This window comes from Typopeltis vanoorti, chromosome 1 (genome assembly GCF_054136105.1).
Source record: "Typopeltis vanoorti isolate ZY-2024b chromosome 1, IOZ_Tvanoo_1.0, whole genome shotgun sequence".
Classification (NCBI taxonomy): Eukaryota; Metazoa; Arthropoda; class Arachnida; order Uropygi; family Thelyphonidae; genus Typopeltis; species Typopeltis vanoorti.
The window spans coordinates 130,155,808-130,178,933 of NC_143549.1; the positions used below are offsets into that span (position 1 = coordinate 130,155,808).

Here is a 23,126-nt window from a genome sequence, read left to right on the forward strand (position 1 = left end):
ACTGAGTTTGTATGTCCATTGAAATTACACATATTCTTCTTGTGACGGTGTTATTTGACAATTGTAAATCTTGTATTGCTGACAATTTTCTAACAATCTCATGTTTGTTAGAAAATCCCTCAAATAAACAATCGGCACCAGTCAAAAATGCTTCTTTTAACAACTCGCCATCTTGGAAGGGTTTTTTCTTCTTTGCGAGCATGTAAGAAATTTTTAAAGAAGCAATGGTGGCATTTTAGGTGTTACCACATGTCTAGTGAAAACCGACTGTTGGGCAGACAGGTTCTGATTTTAGTTGATTTATTTTTTTTTGTTCTAATTTCAGATTTAATGGATAATTCGTATTAAAAGTGGCATGCATTGTCTGGAAGTGACGTTCAACATTATGTTTTTTCAGAATTGCAACGCTACTTGCACAACAAAGAAACACAATTATCTTTAAAATTAACGAAATAATATGTTTCCTCTCAGTCAGTGTTAAAATTATAGGTTCGTTGTCTTATACTTGATTCACTCATTTAGGATTAAAAATCAAAATATTTCAAAAATTTAAGTACAAGACACCATTAAAATTATGTGCATATAACTAGCATCAGATAATGAACAACTTCGAATGCGCTTCTACTTTACATTGTATGCGTTTAATACTCGTCATGTGTCATATAGCATGCCATGAATTGTTGCGTAATTATTTCAACCTATACGGCACACGGTTGAACAGCAGCGGGCACACACAAATTGGTCGACGGGCACCTGCAGGCATAGGGTTGGGAACGCCTGTGCTATAGGCTTTGCAGCCTCTCATGTCATTTCTGGTGCTAAGGTTCTTGCTTTATGCTAACAAAGTATTTTGTTCTCTGTTGGCACTTGTTAGAACATTTTATAAAACTCATACTAGATAGTTCTTGTGTGATCACAATTTAGGCCCTATACTTGGGAGGGTGATCACTTGAGTTATATTTTACAGCTATTTATTTAATTGTTTATTATTATTTATTAATGTACAATGAGTTTGATCGATGCCATATGATTTAGCATTTTGATGATGCCTTAGGAGGTGGGGAGACCACTCTTTGAGCTCCAATGCTGCTTGCTAGCTTTATGAAACTTTTATCTGTGCATGGTGCTAATATGCTACAGATTCTGAAATCTCTCATATACAGGATTAAAATTAAAAATAATTAAAAAAGAGACAGATAATGATGACAATAACGACACATATCAGGTGGCACTGAATGGAAACAATACATAGTCTGGAGTGTGCTGCTTTCAAAATTGATTTCATTGTCTTATCTCGAAAGATAAAATAGTGATAATAATAAAAGATGACACTAAAGTATATCACATGAGGGAATGTCTAAAAAAAGTACTCCATTCACTTTTAGATACATCTTAATTCCTTGCATTATTTTCCCTTCTTTCATTTTTAAGCTGATGACTTTTTAATTCGTTTTGGCAATTTTTTCTGCTATTTTCAAGCGGAATTCGGTTTAAATGGATGACTCATTTCTGTTATCGCTAGAAATCCAGTCTGCAAACACTCAGCTCATGTTTAATTGAACTATAGTGACATGGTCAATTCTTCCCAATGGCACATTTAAAATATAGACAATTCTCATAAAGATAATTTTTTGTGCTTCTTCAACAGACTCTAATCAGATCTGTAATGACAGTGAATTTCTTGGTCTTCTGCTTTGCCATCATCCAGTATTTTTTTTTTTTTTTTAATCATTTTCCTGGCCTCCATGCAGTCACATGACTCATTGTGATAGGTCAACACAAAGTTTATCATTTCACTCCTCTTGCTTCACTTCTGGCACTTCATCACTAATTATCCTTCTAGGAATATAGCTTGTTGTACCAGGATGAAACACTCTAATAAAGAGATCATTTAACTTCAGTTCAGCTATGTCATCTGATTAGGTAACCTGATTTCCATTTCGATCCAGCAAGGTAATCCATCCACTACTGTTTTTCCTCCTACTCACAACATAGAGAAAACACTCCTTTGGAATTCTCTTTGGATTGTAGCATCAGTCTCCTCTCATATTCTAATTTTTGCTCCCTATAATACTAGTGAGTTTCCTTTCCTGAGCCTTATTTTTCCATAATCTCTTTTTCATTTGCAATTCCTCTTTTATTTCTCTTCTGATCCATTTGACTCCAAATTGATTTATCTTCTTCACTCAAGGTATCCCATAATGCAAAGCACATAATATACTAAGGAAAGTGATGTGAAGTCAACAGCCTCTATATACGAGTTGCCCTGTCCTGAAAATACTTCAGGCGCAAACTTTGCTTACACTTAGATAAAGGATTAAACCAAGGATATAATTTATCTATTAACTTTTTATAATAGAATGAGATCTGAGTTGGACAAAGGAACTGGCTACACAGTGGTACTTCTGGATTTTGCTAAGGCTTTTGACAGGATACCTCCCCCCCATGGAACACTGTTATGCAAATTGGAGCAGATGGGAATTGGTACTAAATTAGTGATATGGATAGGAGAATGGCTCAGGGAGAGATACCAGAAGGTGGTGTATGGAGGAGCCGAGTCCAGGAGAGGCAGGTGACCAGTGGTGTGCCTTAGGGCTCTGTGCTTGGGCCATTGTTGTTTAATTTGTATATAAATGATATAGGAAATGGCTTACAGGGAGATATTCAGTTTGTTTACTGATGATGCAAAGTTGGGTAGTGAGCGCAATAAAAAATCAAGCTGATGTTGCAAGTTTGCAGGATGATTTAAATAAGCTGGTAGAATGGGCAAAAGGTAATGGATGTCAGTTCAATGTGGAAAAGTGTAAAGTTATGCATTTTGGGATTAAAAGATTACCAGCTGTGTACTACATTGATGGAACAGTACCCCGAGAGATGTTATAGGCTAAGGACGTAGGGATGTTGGTAGATAGGGAGATGAAGTTCAGGGGACACATTGCTAAGGTGTCCAAGATTGCACATAGGATTACTTGGTTGTTGAGGAACAAACTAACATCCAGAGATAAAGAGGTTATTATTCCCTTTTATAAAGCATTGATACTTCCGCATTTGGATTACTGTGTTCAGATTTGGTCACCTGGATTCCTTGGAGATGAGGAGGAGGCTGTGGAGAGGGTTCAGAGAAGAGTGACTAAGTTGGTGAGTGATGTAAAAAAATGCTCCCTACATTGATAGATTGAGACCTTGTGGATTGCAGAGGTTGGTTGATAGGTGGAAAAGAGGGGGGATATGATAGAAACATTTAAATTACTGAAAGGTTTTTATAGGACTGATGCAGGGGAAATATTTCAGCTGTGTGATAGTGATGGAAGAACAAGAGGTCATCCCTGGAAATTAAAGAAGAGTGTGGTTAACAAGGTTTTTTGCCTGGAGGGTGGTGAATGAGTGGAATTCACTGCCTGACTTAGTTGTGAGTTCTTCGTCTGTAAATGAATTCAAGAAGAGATATGACAGATATTGTTTTGCTAGTTTGGGTCTCCCGCGATGAGTCTACTGACTCCATGGAGATACCCGTAATAATAATAATAATTTCTTGGCATCTTTAATTTATTTAACATATTTATCATATTAATATAATCTTAAAATCCTTAATATCTTTGCATCACAACAAGTTCTGGTAACGTGTTCTATTTACAATTATCCATGTAAAAGTTCTATTCTCACACTGTTCTTCAGTACACTTACACAACTTCCAAGGATGGCCTCTGGTTCTTCCCATCTCCCTTCTACTCCTTTTATAATCTCCTCTGTATTAATCTGATAAAATCTTTTCACCAACTTAAAATATCTTTATCATATCAGCTCTTTTCCTCCTATCCACTAAGCTCTGTAATTTACATTCCTTTAACCTCTCTCCATAGCCAACATTCTAAAGTCCTGATATTATCTTAAATCACCTATATCTGAATCTTATGTGATGTTTCCACATCACAATAAAAACTAGGTGACCAAATCTGAGCACAATAATCAAAGCATGGTCTGACTAGTGCTTTATACAGTGACACACACACACACGCACGCACGCACGCACACACACACACACACACACACACACACACACACACACACACACACACACACACACACACACACCAACCTTTGCAATACTTGAAATGTGCCATCTAATCTTCAATCTATTGCAAACTACTATCCCTCAGATCTGAAATCTCATCCATTTCCTGCTACAACCCCGCTTCAAGCTAAATATTTATTCAAATCTTCCTTATGAGAATACACATCGGCAGTGCTCCTTATAATTCTCTGCATCTTTGCAGCATCAGCAAATAACTGAAGATACCCAGTCTGGTTATCCTTATTCTTTTTGAAATACTGTTCTTCATATACAATATGATGAACAGTGATAAAGACGAATAACCAAAGAGATACAGGACTGTGGAGTGTTGGCTATGAAGAACGTTTGAGAGAATGTGGATTACAGAGATTGGTAGATAGGAGGAAAAGAGGAGATATGATAGAGACCTTCTAGTTAGTTATAATCTATCAGATTAATACAGAAGAAATTATTAAAAGACTAGATGTTAAGATGGGAAGCATGAGAGGCTATCCCTGGAAGCTGTATAAAGATGTGGTGAAGAAGGGTGTGAGGAGTAGATAATTTTTACGTGGGGAGTTGTAGTGAGTAATGCATTGCTTGAGTGCATTGTGAATGCAAGTAGTGTAAATAAATTCAAAGCTCATTAAGATAGATATGTTGCTGGTTGAGCGGGCCTTCCACGATGAGTATGTTGACTCCATGAGGTTACAAAAATAATAATAGACTATACTAATAATAGATAATAATAATAGAAAATTAAAGCATTCAATCCTCTGACAAAGGGAAGCAGCTTTGTCAGTACTGACACAAGGTTGAAGTCTCATGATGACGGTAAAGCTTGTGATTAGAAAATTGCAGATGGCAATACAGTTTATTGTGTACTTCTGTAATACTGTGGAGCAGAAAGCAAATGGAGAAACTACTGCTCTATTCTCTCCAGACTAACCACATGGCAAGCAAATCTACACAAATGGTCCTGAGTTCCCGGTATCCCTTCAATGGGACAGGGGTGCGAAGAATCTCCGGGCTCAAAATGGTGCGTTCACTAAAACTAGGCATGTCAGAACCCTGTACAAAGCAGATAAGCTAAGAAATGCTATTCAGGAAATGAAAAGACTTGAAACTGAGATTTTAGGAATGAGTGAAGTGGTGGCCAGGATCAGGCAAAAAAGTTAATGACATGACAATGTACTCTGGAAGTAGTGAAAACACCCATCAAAATGGAGTTGGAATAATATTAAACAAAGATGCCAATCAGTCACTGTTGAGCTTCATCCCCTACTCAGATAGGATGATGTTATTAAAACTAAAAGGTCAACCACTAGATATGAATCTTATACAGGTCTATGCACCTACTGCTGACAAGAGTGATACCGAGATCGAAGAATTTTATGACCAATTAAAAGAACTAATGAAAAACACAAAAAAAACATGATATTAACATAGTCATGGGTGATTTCAATGCTAAAGTTGGGAAAGGTAGAAGTAGAGATATAGTTGGCGAACATGGACTGGGAACAAGAAATGAGAGAGGAGACCATCTTATTAAATTCTGCCAAGAAGAGGAGCTAATAGTCACAAACACATGGTTTAAGCTACCATCCCGAAGGCTATATACTTGGCGATCACCACAAGATAATAATACAAAAATAGTCAGAAACCAAATTGATTACTTGCTAATAAATCAACAATTTCGAAGTTCCATAAAGAGCACAAAAAAACTATCCTGGTGCAGATACTGCTTCTGATCATAATCTACTGGTGACAGTGTTAAAAATTAGACTAAAAGCTATACTTCAAAAACATCAACAAAAAGGGTTTAATTTAGGAAAGTTAAAAAACCCAGAGATAAAAAACAAATTGAGTCAAGATCTGAATCAAGAGATAGCACTTATCAAGAATGATGATGTCATGAGGGTTGATGAATCATGGGACAAATTAAAATCTGTCTTCATAGAGAAATGTACCAATACCTTGTGTCCTGATAGAGCAGTAAAAAAGAAAGATTGGATACTGACAAAATTCTTTCTCTCATGGATCAATGCAGATCATATAAAAATCACAGTCCAACAAAATATAAAGAGGTTCAAAAAATTATTAAAGGCAAGATCAAAGAAGCAAAAGAAATCTGGATGAATGAAAAATGTAGAGAAATTGAAATTCTACAAGAAAAGCATGACAGTTTTAATCTACACAAAAAGCTGAAAGAGACCTCAGGTATATTTAGGAAAAAACAACTATGTGTCCTTCGAAACAAAAAGGGAGAAATAATATCAGAAAAAGATGACAAAATACAAGAATGGGTGAAACATGCAGAAGAACTCTTTTCTGATAACAGACAGAACCCAGAAAATACTTATGGACGGTCCATGCATTCTAAGATCAGAGGTAGAATGTGCGTTGAACTCAGCTAAAAATGGTAAAGCCTTAGGCCCTGACAGAATACCAGCAGAAATCGTAAAGTTATTAGAAGGTGACAACATTGCTATATTAGTAAAGCTATTTAATAAGGTCTACGATACAGGCATATTCCCACAAGATTGGTTACAGTCGTTTAACCTTCATCATGCTACCTAAAAAAAAAGCAAATGCGATAACTTGTAATGTCTATAGAATGATCAGCCTAATGAGTCATGTTCTTAAAATGTTCCTGAAAATAATTCAGAATATACAGAAAATGTGAAGATACCATCAGTGATACCCAGTTTGGCTTTAGAAACGGTTTGGGAACAAGAGAGGCTCTTTTCTGCTCTCAAATCTTATTCCAAAAATGTATTGATCAAAACAAGGAAGTATTCATTTGCTTCATAAAGTCCAACATACTAAAATGATTGCACTATTAAAGAAAATTGGATTAGATGGTAAAGATATCAGGTTCATTCAAAATTTATATTGGAATCAAAAGGCGTCTGTTCAAGTTGATTACATTATTACAGACCCCATTAACATCAAACGAGGAGTAAGGCAATGATGTGTGCTGTCACCTCTTCTTTTTAACATATACTCAAAGCCATATTTCAAATAATCTTAAAAGGAAGAGAGGAAGGGATTAATGTAAATGGTGAAATCATCAGTAACATCCAACATGCTGATGATACAGCTCTCCTGGCTGACAATATTCAGGATCTTCAAAATCTTCTGGAACTAGTGAATGAAGAGAGTGAAAAAATGGGATTAAAAATAAATATCACCAAAACTAAATTCATGGTCATAAGCAAGAAACCAATTCTTAATTCATCACTTTCTTTAAATGGGAAACGAATAGAAAGCGTAACAAAGTTTAAATATCTCGGATGCTGGTTAAATGAAGATTGCAATCCAGAAATGGAAATAAAAGTTAGAATTGAAATGGCAAGAAAAAATTTTCTCCTGATGAAATCAACACTGTGTAACTGCAACTTAAACTTAAGAGCACGCATGGTTGAATGCTATGTATGGTCTATACTGCTGTACAGTGCAGAAACTTGGACCTTGAAGACAACATCAATAAAAAAACTTGAAGCCTTTGAGATGTGGTTATACAGATGAATGTTAAAAATCCCATGGACAGTGACCCTATATATATAAAATGATAAGCCTTTTTATGTCACATTTTGAAACTCGGGGGCTACCCTGAGTGTCGAGTCATCAGAATTCAAGGAGAACCGCCGGAACACGGGGGGGGGGTTATCCCCAAAGCGTTTCAAATAACTTGACACAAAAACGTTACAAAAAAAGCTTATCCTTTTATATTATACAGTAGATTATATATATATATATATAAATTAATAAATAAAAAAATAATAATAATTTGTGCTCAAATTTGATCCACAGGATTTGAAGGGGATAAATTAACTGTGGAAAGAGTCCAGAGATATATAACAAAGATGATATCAGGATTGTACAATGTTAGTTTTGAGGATAGGCTGAGAGAATGTGGACTTCTGAATTTGGTAGATAGAAGAAGAATAAGTGATAAGATTGAGACTTTTGAACTGTTGAGAGTAGTTACAGGATTGACACTGGGGAGTTCTTTCATTGAGTAGAACAGGGGAGAAGGAGCGAGGACAAGGGGGGGGGGGGGGCCACCCTCCATGCAAAGAACCATGGAATGCACTGTCTGATAGAGTCGTCAGGGCATGAATAGTCAATGGATTTAAGGAGTGGTATGATAGACTTTGTGTTTTCTAGGGTGGGCCTCCACCACAAGTCTTCCAACTCCATGGAGGCCTGAATCATAATAATAATAATACATAAATAATCACTTATTTAATTAACATATATAAAATATTTTTATATATATAAAAACTTACACACACAAAGGTAATATATACACAAAAATTCATACCATCATCCAACACAAATACTAGGGGCCATCAGCACCCTCAAACATAGAGTCCTAACAATTTGTTCCAATGAAGAAGGAATTTGCAATTATTAGCCAGATGTTCATAAAAAATGGCTATGACAAAAAAAAAAAAAAAAAAAAAAAGTTCACAAGATCCTCCACAATAATACAATGAAAACGCAAAAAAAGATAATGATGCCATAACTATACATTAGGGTAATATCAGAAAAAAATAGAACACATAAATACAACATTAAGGGAACTTTCAAACCTCCTGCAAAATTAGAAAGTATACTCAGCTCATTCAAAGTTCCCCTTTCCTACCTTGCCCACCTATAGGTTTACAAAAATTCAGTGCACCTATAACCTATCGTATATATAGGAGAAACAGGATGCACCATTCCGACAAAAAAAGATGAACACAAATGCCACATTGAATTCCTTCATTATGGTAAAACAGACCTATGCACTTAACATGTCACAGAATCAATTGGAAAGGGCCCCAAGTCGCTTGGTGAGTCAGGGCCTTTGGTATTTTATTACTGGGAGTTGCACCACAGCTAAAGTTGGTTTGAAAGAAAATTTAGGAAATCTTGTGAGATGCTAAATCATCATTCCTAATCTCAACAATGACAGATTAGTAATTCCAAGAATCTGTAGGATCCATCTACAACCTATAACATCCAGAACATGATGGCAGAACCCTAATGCAAAAAATCTTAAGATAATAGGAAATTAGAGATGTGTTTGATGCAGTTCCATTGTAATTTTTTAAATCATCAGTATGTTAATATATTTAGTATGCATATAAAATATCATTATTTTATTTACGTTAATTAATTAATTACATAAGTAATTTTTTTTTTATTTATTTTATATATATTTTTTTTTCCACCAGAAGTCAGACTAGGGTAAATGATCAGCAAAGCATTTAGATTTAGCTTACTTTTGTGTAGTGCTATGTAGCTTGCGTCCTGTGCATATGTATGTTTTCCTGGTGATGACACCAATACAGAGGTTGAAACACTGAGTATTATTTGCTTAAATGTAAGTGAAGTAATTACTCCAACACGAGTGTTTTTGTCCCCATAAATTCTACACAATGAATAAAGAATCCCACATCGATCAACCTAATTACCACAGTTTTATTAACATCTAACCCAATCAACATCTGCGATTCTTATTATACCTGCTTATTTCTACATGTTGCACAGCATCATTTACAGTATGATATACAATTATGACGAGCTTGTTAAATATGTGTACTATAGCCTTTACAATGGTCATTCTACTATCATAACTATTCTACAATGTCAGTCTGCCATAATTATTCTTCCTCTTGCTTGCCATATAGCAGAAGAATTTCTTGAATAGCATGACCTAACCAGCCATTCTCCTCCCATATTCATCTTTTCTTTCTTTACCACAATTGCACCTTCTAGCCTGCATTTTATACACCTCATGTATTCGATCTCCACAGAATGTCCTGTACCTCCTACATAACATCTTTTCCCACACTGCTCACTTGATTTCATTCATACTCATTATTTGCTTAATTTAGTATGTAGTTATACATTGCTTGTGTCAAGCACTGTCTTATGAATTCCTATGCACAGCTTATTGAGTTACAGAGCATTCCATAATCACCCTTCTTATAATTCCACATATATCTTTTTTTTCTTTTTGAAAGTAACCTTTTCTTGTTTCACCACTTCTCAAACAAATACCTCACGTTCACTCTCACCAACTGGCAGCAGTGTTAATACTTCATTAATAACCACATCTTGTGACAGTATTGCCAAATACAACACTAAAACTTTGCTTCCATCACATGCTACTTAAGATAGTTATCCCCCAGAAATTCGACAAATTCATTTTCCTTGCTCTATACTATCTCCTCTTTCCAATCTAAATCCTAATCCTGTGGCTTCCTATCTTTGAGAGAGTTGCAAATGATTACTAGGAAGATATGATGCAAGGTAGTTTCCCACTGCCTTCCTTGCCATAAGCATTTATGACTGTAGCTATGTGTATTCACATGGCTACCGTCACATGCTTTGAGGGATGAAAAACTTGAAAAGAGGGAGAAAAAACCCTCCACCTCTATATGAGACCGGTTAACTCAACTTTAGTCGAAAGAGACCAGATAATGGTTCCTCATGTTCATGGACAGGAATCAAACCCAAGTCTTGCACCAAAGGGCTTTGTCTATACTGACTGAGCTATGGAAGCGCTCTTTACAATCCGCATTCCTGTAATTAAAATCTCCCATTAGGATCAGCTTTTTACATGTTCAATCAATTTTCCTAATCACTTAATAATCAGTATGCTTTACATTCCCTGGCCTATAGCAACATCCTATTAGATATACCATATGTTAATTTTAACTTCACACCAAACAGATTCAAATTCTTCACATGTACTACCATTTTCAACTTCCACACTAAAAGGACACAATTCCTCTGCTATCATTAACAATACTCTCCCTCCTCTTTTCACCTTCCTGTCCTTCCAGAAAACAGTATATCCTTACATTTCTATTCCCAACAGTACATCATCCTCAGACAACCAAGTTTCACTTACACCAATTATCTCTGGGTGTACTGACTCAATCAATGCAACAATCTCAACTTCCTTATTTCTAATACTCCTTTCTTTGTGGCCAACCCACCAACATCATTACTCCCTACTCTAGCAGCTATAGATGTTTTTTCTGAGGTGTCCCAGATGAAAAGGAATTATACCACATGATTGTATCTGTATGGTGTAAGGGATATGAGATACAGAAGGAACAAATACCCTTAATTTTGTCACTGTATAGGAAGGTGTGACAAATAAAGGAAAGTTCAGCTGTGAAAAAAGTCTAGTTGAAGTAGTTAATGACAGTGCTAATTTTTTTTTTTATGGCACCATATTGTTGGGAGGAGGAGGATGCGAATATTTGTGAATGTATTAAGCTATGTGGGGAGGTGTTCTGTAAACTGGGAAAAAAAAAGTACCTAGAAAAAAGACAGAGTACCGTCTTTTTCTATAGTGAACTGGATTCTCGGAGCTGGCTGCTGTGATGGAGGAAGAATGAGTCTATTATAGACAGTCAGAAAATTGAGGCATCAAAAGCATTTTTTGAAATGTTCCACATACAAATTGGCTAGAGGGGGAAGAAGTGGGGGTACTCACTGCTGTAACCTCTATTTGTTTATAAATGGTGTCTAAAGTAGCAAGACTTTTTCTCCAAGAAACTAAAGTTTTTCATCCCACATATAGGAAAATCGCCAATGGGACACACACAGTTTTACAGAACACAAAGTACTGTTGGTGATAGATGGTGTTGAGTATCGATGTTAGTAGTGTCGTAGCGTATAGTGGGAGGATTACATAGAATAGATGACAAGTTTTCATGTAGCGGAATAGTGTGCCCTCCCACAATGAGTCCAAAGGCTCCTTGGAGGTGTCCCATAATAAGTAACCAGCACAAATAGCAAAACTGAAGAAATCAGTAACGTAAGGTGAAAAAAACATTTTTAAGTGAAGGTAAGGTGTCAGAAAGGGAGATATTGGTAAATAATGAAGCAGACATCCTACATGGGCTTTGCAATATAAAAGAACTTTCTCTAGCAACCAACTCTCTGCACATTATAAGTTACACAAAGACAAAAATCTAATAATTATAATGGGTGGTAAGACTAATGCCACTGTGGTGCTCAATACCAGCAGAACAAAGTATTTAAAAGGACTTCTTTAAATTGTTACTTTACAGCCAGCTAAATTAACTAAAAAGCTCAAACCTTTTAGTTCTGACATCCTTTGGTTATATTGATTACCCAAAATTCATAAAATCAACAGCTCTCTCCATCCCATAGTGGGTTCTACTACCCCCCCCCCCCAACTTTAAACTAGCCAAACAACTAGCTAATTCTTTAACCTCTCCCTAAACTGGCTATGCTTCATCTATACAACAAAATTCCACCTACCACAATTCTTTAATCTAAAATTTAATTTGAAGTGGTACTGATATCGTGGTTATTTGCATTCCAGTTTTGTTGAAAACCAAGTCCACGGTCGTCTAACAGGCAACAAACAGTGTCATCAATTACCTGGTGAATACTTTACATATAACATCACATTTTAGAATATAAATACCTCCAGACTTTGCACACAATACATCACTATTAAGACATCATACACAATCTTCAGAGTATAAGAAACTATTACCACATTAGAACAGCATTGTAATATTTGATACACTTCTCTTATTAAATAAAACTGAACAGAATATTTTGTCAGTCTGATATTGCTACAGACGACTTTTTTTATGATAACCCTACCTAGACAAAGGTTGGAAATCTATAGTGAAAAAGCATGTGCATCTTTTTAAGCTACATCAGCACTTCAATAAGCAAAGTAGTAAACTCACATGGGTGATGAAAAGCAGCATATGCTTCTTTATATACTTCATTTTTAAAAAGTATTTCAAAATAGTCTTTAAAACTAGTTGTTAAATATGTTTTGCTCACTTCTTAAGGCATTTATTAAAGGGAGCTAAATAAAGTTAATAAACTTTTAAGTCAACTGTAACTGAATATTAAAAAAATTTTACTCATATAACCAACTGCTAAATAGTTTTAAAAGTTAACCTTTCAAAACTTGGAAAAAACTTTGTTAAAAGTTGGTTAAAACTTGATGTTAATTACTATGATGACTCTTATTTAAAAAACACCCAATTTTGGCATAGTTTTTTTTTTCTTAATTATGGTTGTGTACTTTTTTTTAATTTAAAAATTATCCTAAAGTACAGTTTCCAATAAGTTTTATTAGCGCTTAGCTAGGTGCATAGGAGACTTTATTTTAATTGGACACGCTACGACTGCTTTTGCAAGGAACAATTCATAAAAAACCATGGATATTTACAGATCTATGCCAATGAGTGCAAGTAACCATTCGGTCGACACTACAAGTAAAACACTGTAAAGCTTGTGTAAATGTAAGCTCTGCACTCACAAATATCGATCGCTCCGTACCCGCGCCCGTTCCTCCATGTCGATTGTCGTTGTTGATAGTGTTACTATTGCCGTATCTGATTATGCATCTGTTTTAAGTAAATATCGATTTCATTTCGATTACAGTTGACATTTCGCCTATCATATATAACTACAGCATGTGGTAAACAATAGCACGTGGATGCTTACGAATTTTTTCTTCTCCCCTTTGTCTCCGCTTCCATCGACGGCTGTTGTCTCCTCCTCAGTATAGTTGTCCGGGGTGTCGTCGCTGGGCCCAGGTTGTTCTGCCTTACCGCCATTGTCCGATTTTTGTTGACCGACTGCGTCGTCTAGGTTCCCGCTTCCGGCATCGGACGCATTTGTACCTGCTACATTACTCTCATCTTCCACCTCCGACGCTTTCTTAGCATCATCTTGATCTCCTTCATCTTCAGCTTTTCGCTTTCTCGGTGGCATTCTGACCGATCCGTGAGTATTGTCGGCAACAGAACGACAGTTGGCAGCCAATCAACAAAATAAACTGTGACTCAATAATAACATAAGATGCACATTACGTCTATGTCCAACTCAACCATCAAGAATGATGTAAATACCGCCAAGTCTATCAAACTCTCGCGAGATTTTGTTCAAACGAGATTAGACACATTTTGTTATGATGTGAGGTAAGGGAATAAGAGTTTCAGTTTTTAAAGTGACTTTTATAAGAAATGTGAATGTGTATTTAATAAGTATTTGTGTAATCTCCGTATTAAATGACTGTCAAATTATATAAAAATTTGAAAGTGTGTTATGCCCGTTCGCAATTCGTAAAGATAAAAAAAGTTGATAAGAACATATATATATATGCCAAACGATAAAAGTTTTCGTTTACTTAAAAAATTAATTAACGTGGCAATTGCAAGACAAATTTCACATTCTTGCTGTTTTGTTTAATTAAGACTTAATAAAAGAAACGTGGATGAGAAATTGTAATGGTGTGTGGTTCAGAATATAGAAATTATATATATATACCTGTGAAGTTTGCATGAAATGATGTGTAGATAACCGTATAGGAAATAAAGTGTCCATAGGAAGAATGATAGTTTGCCTCATATGTGATTTATAAACAACAGAGGCAGAAAATTATATGCATTTTAGCATATAATATATAATTATTTAGTTGAAAGAAAAATATGGTTAGATTTTGATTTCCGATGGAAGAAATACATTGTAAAATATGTTGAATGGGGCATTTGAAATGTCATTTACAAAACATGACAGGGAGTGAAAAATTCCTTGCACTGAGAGGGCAGCAAATTTTAACCAATGTAATTTAATAATTTTACATCATTTTAATAACTAATTATTTTATTATAATTATTATTATTATATGAATACTTTCTGGAGTTATAGTCTCATTTAGTGGCTGCTGATAATATAATACATAACTACTTGCCGTGTGTGTATATAGAGGGATGGGAAAGAATGCAGAAGCTAGTTTGTTTTTTTAACCCATGTGTTGGCATCCCATGTGATCCCAGATGAGTCTTTGACTCCATGAGGTCTTGGGTAATAATAATAATAATTTGAAATGCACCACGTGTTATATATATGTATATTTTAATGTGACCACCCACTTATTGGTTTTGAAAAGCATTTGATAAAGTAAAAAGTTTTATTTAATTAATATGTTATTTAATATTTAACATAAGCAAAAAAAGACTGCATAGCATTATGTAACAGATTGAAACTTCGTTAACTGAAGAGAATGTTCTAACAGGGATAGAACTTGAAGGATATGGCATATTTTGTCATTAGATAAATTGTGCCACCCTGCCCAGATTCAGGAATCAGAGTGGAAATGACCAGAATGGGTTTGAGAGTATATGGTGTGAGATAAAAGTTTATAACAAGATTTATGGGATGTTGCTATAGACCAGGAAATATAGATAGTGATGAGAAGAAATGTTAGACAAATTTTTAATGGAATTTGTGTCATTATTACAATTATTATATGTGATTATTATTATTATTATTATTATAGTATTATATTTGTTATTATTATTATTATATTATATGATAGAAACATTTAAATTACTAAAAGTTTTTATAAGATTGATGCAGGGGAAATATTTCAGCTTTGTGATAGTGATGGAAGAACAAGAGGTCATCCCTGGAAATTAAAGAAAAGTGTGGTTAACAAGGGTGTGAGAACTAGATTTTTTGCCTGGAGGGTGGTGAATGAGTGGAATGCATTGCCTGACTCAGTTGTGAGTTCAATGAATGTCTGTAAATGAATTCAAGAGGTATGATATTGTTTTGATAGTTGGGTCTCCCACGATGAGTCTACTAACTCCATGGAGATACCACGGGATAATAATTTTATATTCTTGTGAATATAAAATTATTATATTCACAAGAATATAATAATTTTATTAAGCTGCATATAGAATTAAGTAATTTAATAAAATTACTATCTTCTTGTGAATACATGTGTATAATAACAGAAATGTTTAGGCAAATTAACTTACTAAGTGCAAAGCTAGTGATCATTATGATGAACTTCAACTATAGCAGTTGGTTATACCATGAAAGGATCGGGTTGTAACTGAAATGTTATACCTGCCCCAGTTGGCAAGAGTGACCATGTAGTGTTAACTTGAAGGATGAATAGGCATTTAGAAAGAATTTATGTGGAAATACAAATCAGACAACCATCATTGACTTATAAACTGGCTTTCAACAGTACAATGGATGAAAAAATTTGAATGAAGAAAGATCAATAGTTCATGTCAGACACTTAAGAAAATATTGTTGGTAGGAATGACAGGTGAAGAAGATAAAGCCGTTTGACTCAAAGAGAATTAAACAGGAATTGCAGAGAAAAAAGTGGTTATGGAAGACATATAGAGAGGTGCATGACACAGTTGCATGGCAAATATAAGGATCAGGCTGGGAAGGTGACTAGTATAGTAAGAAAAATTAAAATATGAGAGGAGACTAGCACTGCAATCCAAGGAGTTTTTTTACTGTGTGACCATTAATAAAAGGAAAAATAATTGTGGATGAATTATTACTTGCTGTATGGTGACAAGACTCAGGTGGCCAATGCAGGTGTAAATATATATTATTTTCTTTATTTTTAGAGTACTTTAAAATGTTTATACTTCAATATTCAATATTTCTTTTCTTTGCTTATTTACTTATTTAGTTTCTTTATTTAACTCAGCTTAATTTAATTTAACAGTCATAACTCCGAGTGTAATCTCGTTGTTGCTTGAAATAGACTATTACCTTTTAATCCTTTTTGTCTACTAGTTTAATTCCCCCCCCCCCCTTCTCAAGGTCATGACTATGCTATTTCACATGTATATTTTAGAATATTAGGAATTGCCTCTGGCTGAAGCCAATTCCTTTGTCTAAGTAGTTGGCTTTTTCTCACAATGATCTCTGAAAATTTATTTGTATTTATGACTGCACCATCAGAGATCGGGTAGAGGAATTGTATATCTTCCAATACATGCAAAAAAAAAAAAGCGCTCAGCACAACACGGAAATATCTCTAATATTTATCTCTAAGACAAGCAACGTTTAAATCTACTATTTTTGAGTCTTGTCTACTTTTACTTTTAAGGTCTTTTTATGAGAGGTGCATTGGTCAGGTGGAATCAGGCAAGTTATTTTACAAACAAAACAATGTATTCATGCTAAATCAAGATACATAAAAAGGGTAACACTACACACTGAATTAATTTTAATTCAGCTCAAATTCACTAAATAAAATTGACATGCAAATAATATAAAATCACATGTCTGGTTCTCCACTAGATTAATTAAACAATTCTCTCTTAAGCTTAATGACTAATGCAATTAAATGCGCTCGCATATAATTCAGGCACAGGAGCAGACTTGTACACACTTTACATTACTTTAACTCAGACTATATATCTTATTAGGCTTAACTAAAACTTTCACATACTATTCCTTCTTCAATATAAAACATTATCTAATTCCTCATAACTCTGCAAAACTACGTCACAATTATTTTCAACAATTTGGCTTTCCGTCTTTACTACTGTTCTTTATGCTAACAAAAAAAATTCAGCAATATTTGCCATTAATTTCACACCTAGGAAAGTTCTATATAAAAGTCTTACTTGTTACTTTGTCATCCAGTTCATTACATGAGATCCTAGAGATCATTGACACCTTCTACTTTCCGGCAAATTTCACACACGGGCACGTTTTACGACATTGATGATACTTCACACACAGTGATCAGCAAGAAACTTAGTGGTGGGAACTCTGGAGTATTCTGCCACTGTTATTATGAAACTTCTATCATTGGCTGGTGGGATATGGGTCCCTGTCCTTGGAATGGCAGGACATACTGGAAACTCCTTGCAGCGAGAGCAGGAACAGAAAACCAGAACAGCAAGCCTAGCTTCCGAAAAAGCCCCTTTTCCTTCGATTCTTCTCCCTTTTATTCTGCTCTCCCAACCTTGGAATTCCCTCAGATTCAATCGCCTGGATTTTCTTGAAGGGGGTCGGTCTTCTCAGCCACTCGGCAGTTGCTGAGTCAAGTCGGGAAACCCCGTACATCGTTGACCTTCACAAATTGTGATAGCCTCAGGTCTTACATTTTTAATCCCGTCTGAGTTAGTCTTTGTCTGTATAATTTCTTATTACAATTTATTCTAACATTTTTTTCAGGTTTATTATAGAAAAATTGAGTTAATTATTTGCCACTCCTTATTCCTAGAGGGATAAGGAGTGGCAAAGTGTTAGAAGTGAATGAGTATGTATTCTAAATACCGAGTGTACTAGATGTTGGTAAGGTAGAGAGACTAGATGGAATTTAATTGCATTTTAAGGAAATGTGCTGTGGAATTAACCATGCCATTAACCTGGTTGTTTAATGAGTCTTGCAACATGGACAAGTTCCTGGAAAGTAGGATGATGAGATTGGGCCACTGCATAAAGAGTGCCAGCATAGGTTGGTCGATTGGTAGAGCCTCTGCTACTAATGGCTCACAAACAGTTAAGCAAGTTTGAGTGCAGTTAGTAGTTGGGAGGAGATCAATCGTTCCATGCTGTTGGAACACTCTTCTTCGATGAGTCTTTGGACTCCTTGGGAGTGTCACATAATAATAATAGTGGTAGAATGAAGGTATCAAACTATAGGCCAGTTTGTATTTCTTCTGTAGTTAATATTGCTCTCATCTTAATGAAGGCAATATGCAGGCCAGCATGGATTTGTTAAGAGACAGTCTAATAATCTTGTAATAGTAATGTGTTTTAGTAATCTTGTTACCTTTTGCAACCGACCTTATTGGCCAAGTAGTTAGTGTATCCGCTCTCCAGCCAACAGGCTGTGGGTTCGAATCCCACCAGGGGCATGGATGTTTGTGATTGTCCTGCTAACCATTTACCATATGTGTTAGAAGTTTCTTCACTTGGTTAGACTATAAATTATATATTTTGTTTAATCCTGTATCCAAGTTTGCTCCTGGAGTATCTTCAGGACTGGAGCAACTCGTGGCAAAGGTGGACTGACTTCACATCACTTGCCTCTAGTATCCCATAATGCAAAACACATCTCCTGGCAGACATGTATAATGCTATGCATTATGGGGTCACTGCCCAGATTGGTTTCAACCTTTATTGAGGTCTCTTCAGTGGGAGCCAGACCCAGAGGTGATACCAAGGTTGAAGCAATGCAGAAGTCATATTTCCATATACGAGTTTCCAAAAGGTGTTACTCTGGATTAGAGAAAAATGTTGGAAGTTTTTTCACTTGGTTAGATACTTCAGGCAAAACTTTGTTTGTTTACACTTGGATAAAGGATTAAACTAAATATATAATTTATAGTCTAACCAAGTGAATCGGATCACATCTGGATTACAGTGTTTGTATCTGGTCACTGGGATTTGAAAGGGATTAAGTTTATAAAATATATTTACTATAAGTTTATAACACACTAGCTTTATCAGTGTTGCTATATGGAAGTGAAATCTGAATGCTGACCGGGTTGGCATTCAGATTTATATAATTAAATAATTAAAAAAAATTTTTTTAATTATTATAATTGAATAATTAAATAATTATTATTTAATAATTTATTATTTAATTTAAATAATTAAAATAAAGTAAAATAAATAAATAATAATAATTAAATAAATTTAGGAAATTTAACCTTAGCTACTTAGGTGGCACTTTGTGAATATAACAGCTATTGTTTAATTAGCCTTGTACCTGTACTGATGATGCCTGTGATACTCAGGTGAAAATTCTACGAATAAAGAATAATTGACGTGAGTCAATTCTGTTACTATAGTAGTTAGTAATATGTCTACTCATGGTATTTCCTTACTGAAACTTAAGATCTTCCTTATAACCATCAGGAAAAAGAAGTCCAAGACGTCTATTGAAGAGACTTGCTGATGGCTTCTGAGCCTAGAACAGACCATAATAGGCCTAAATCTTTGACAAGCACAGTGATGTCTCCCAACCACAGAAGGTTGTAAACTTATAGTACATTAATCCTATGGATATGCTAGATTTTTTGTATTTTTGATATAATCTGGAAACCATACTGTGGAGACCAAATATGGAACTTTTTAGCCATTTCAGGCCCGGTGTTAAGCCAGTGGCCTTCAAGGGTTAACACCAGGCAATGAAACTCATCTCACACCTAAAGATATTCATAAATGTGACAAGATTTGGATGGACCACATATTAATTATTATTATTATTAAGATGAATCTCCGACTCCAGGGAGTCAGAGACTCATCGAGGGAGGCCACGTACTACATTCACCAGCTTACTTATTCTTGAATTCATTGACACTGCTTGCACTCACAACATCCAATGGAATCCATTCCAATCATGCACCACTCTCTGAGAGAAAAATCTAGCCCTCACACCCTTCTTGACAGCTTTCATTCTCAGCTTCCAAGGATACCCCTCTTGTCCTTTCCCCACCCTCCATAAATTGAAAAATTCCATCAATTGAAATCATGCATGACCCTTTCAGAAGTTTGTAAGTCTCGATCATATCACCCCCCCTCTTTCTCCTGTTTGCTGGTGTCTGCAGTCTACAAATTCTCAATCTGTCTTCATAATCAGTATTCCACAATCCTGATATAATTTTTAACACTCTCCTTTGTACTCTCTCCAATATATCAGAATCACAATGGAAACCAGGAGACCAGACGTGTGCACAATAGTCCAAGTGAGGTCTTATCAAGGCCTTGTAAAGAGACAAAATGACATCCTTATCTTTACATGCAAACGTTTGTTTCAGCATTGCAATTATCTTTTGAGTTGTATTTGCAATCTTTGCCACATGGCCCCTAATCTCCAACTTCCTATCTATTAATACTGAAAGATCCCTGGCCTAATCCCACCAATATAATATGACATTGGATATCTAATCGTGCCGAAGTGAATGACTTTACATTTACTGACATTGAACTGACACCCATTTTCCCATGCCCACAATTCCAGCCTAATCAAATCATTCTGCAAAGACTGCATATCAGCAGCATTCCTGATTACCCTACCTTATCTTTCCATCATCAGCAAATAACTGTATGTCATGTCAAATCTTTCCCAATATCAGTGTACAGATTGAATAACAGTGGACCAAACACTGATCCTTGGTCCTATTTGCTTACTTGGTTTAAGATAACAAGTGGTACACCACTTGTTATCTTAAACCTTGCAGACTTAGATCCCCGTATACCACTTTTTGATATCTTTCAGTCAGCCATCCTCTTATCCATGCTAATATTGTATAACCCAAACCCATTTTCTCCAATTTATACAGCAGTCTGCCATGCTGTATTCTGTCAAAAGCTTTAGCAAAATCCAAAAGTATCATGGTGTATCCATTCCCTTGTCTAGTTATTGTTATAGAATGTGAGCAAGTTGCTAACATGAACCTTCCCTTAATAAATCCATGTTGCTCATTGCAAAGTAGAGATTTACTGTCAACCCTTTCTGAATGCGAGCCCTAACAAATTTTTCCAAAATCTTCACCACCACTCCTGAGATACTAATTGGTCGATAGTTGGATACATCAGTCTTTTGCACCACCTTGTGCAATGGAATTACCATACATTCCTTCCATTCCTGCGTTTTCATTGCAAAGTAGATATTCACTGTCAAGCCATTTCTGAATGCGAGCGCTAACCAATTTTTCCAAAATCTTCACCACCACTCCTGAGATACTAATTGGTTGATGGTTGGATACATCGATCTTTGCAGCGCCCTTGTGCAATGGAATTACCATACATTCCTTCCATTCCTGCAGAATTTTCCCTGTTCTGAGACTCATATTAAACATCCTGGTCAAAGGAATGCCCAGTTCAGCTGAACATTCTTTTAGCACATGGGCTGATATTCCATCAGTCCCTATTGATGAATTCTTTTTCAGTTTGTACAACAGCTGTAATACCTTGGCCTCATACATCTGCGTTTCTTCATCTAGTGAAGAGGTAACAATGAGCTCAATGTTGCATTCATCAGGTTGATAGCTTTTAATGAAATGGGCACTCATTAACTGAAAAACCTCTTCTGCATCTGTAACCCTCATGCCATCTGGATTTAGAAGAGTTATTCTTTCATATTCATTTTTTCTTTTACTTGCAGCATATCGATAGAATTCTTGTGGGTTGTCTTTAGCATGCAGAGCCAGTTTCTTTTCATAATCAGACTTTGCTTTCCGTACAACAGTTGTGACTATTCTAGCCTACTGCTTATGACAGTGTTTCTCAACTTGTGGTCTGCGACGATGGGACAGGTGATCCACAGGCAGACTTAAATTAATTAAATAAATATTTTTTTTAATTATCCAAATAAAACAAATTAAAATTGAATAAGTAAGTAAAAATTATTGAAATCAAATGGAGCCTCAAAAAAAACAACAAATAGCATCAGAATGTTCAAAGGCAGAAGCAATAAAACTATATTGTTTTTCACTTCACCCCTCTTTTATTATTCGTCATTCTGCCGCTAAATTTGTAGCTGCAGTTTTATTATTTGTAAATGAACGTAATTCTGATTTTGCATCACTCTCCTTGTTGACGAACATTGGTTATCAACACTGTCCTATCTTTCAGATATTTTTTTCGAAATTAAATGAACTAAACTAAATCTCTCCCTTGCAGAATTGTTTTTTAACTGTTCTTGATGCCTATGACAAAATAAAGGCATTCGAAAAAAAATTGGTTTTATGGATTAATTATGTAAAAGACAGACAGATTGCACCTTTTCCAACATTGGAATCCTTTTTGGTGGAAAATAATATTTTTGTTCATTCTGAGTTTGTGACCAGCTCAAAAATCTGAAACGGAATTTTGAAACATATTTTCCGAATAACTTTTATAAGAAATTTCTGTTGGTTCGCGATCCATTTCAGGCTTGCAGTCACAGTCACCTTTTGTTATTGAAAAAGGAACAGTTAATTGAGCTTTCAAGTGACAGTGGGCTTAAAATGCAATTCCATGATCTTGGTTTTGCTCGATTTTGGATCTCGTCTTCAGTGAGAAGTGAATTTCCGGAATTATCTGAAGAAACATTGAAAATCATCCTGCAGTTTTCTACAACCTATCTTTGTGTGAAAGGATTTTCATCGCTCCTTCAAATAAAAACAAAATACAGAAATTGTCTTAGTGTGTGTGTGCCGATCTTCGACTGAAGCTGACCAATATTGAGCCAGATATCCAGCAACTCTGCAAGGGCCGAGAAGCTCAACCATCT

The 23,126-nt window shown here is 35.4% G+C and overlaps 1 protein-coding gene across 1 annotated transcript in view; it reads right to left on the reverse strand.

Annotated features, from left to right (window-relative positions):
* LOC150110425 (protein RCC2 homolog) overlaps nt 1-14,011 on the reverse strand; it is a 198,403-nt gene extending 184,392 nt beyond the window's left edge. The window contains exon 1 of the mRNA XM_090393729.1: nt 13,568-14,011. Coding sequence (XP_090249855.1) covers nt 13,568-13,837 — 270 coding nt within the window. The 5' untranslated portion in view covers nt 13,838-14,011. The remainder of the gene's footprint in view (nt 1-13,567) is intronic.
* Between the last annotated feature and the right edge of the window lie 9,115 nt (nt 14,012-23,126).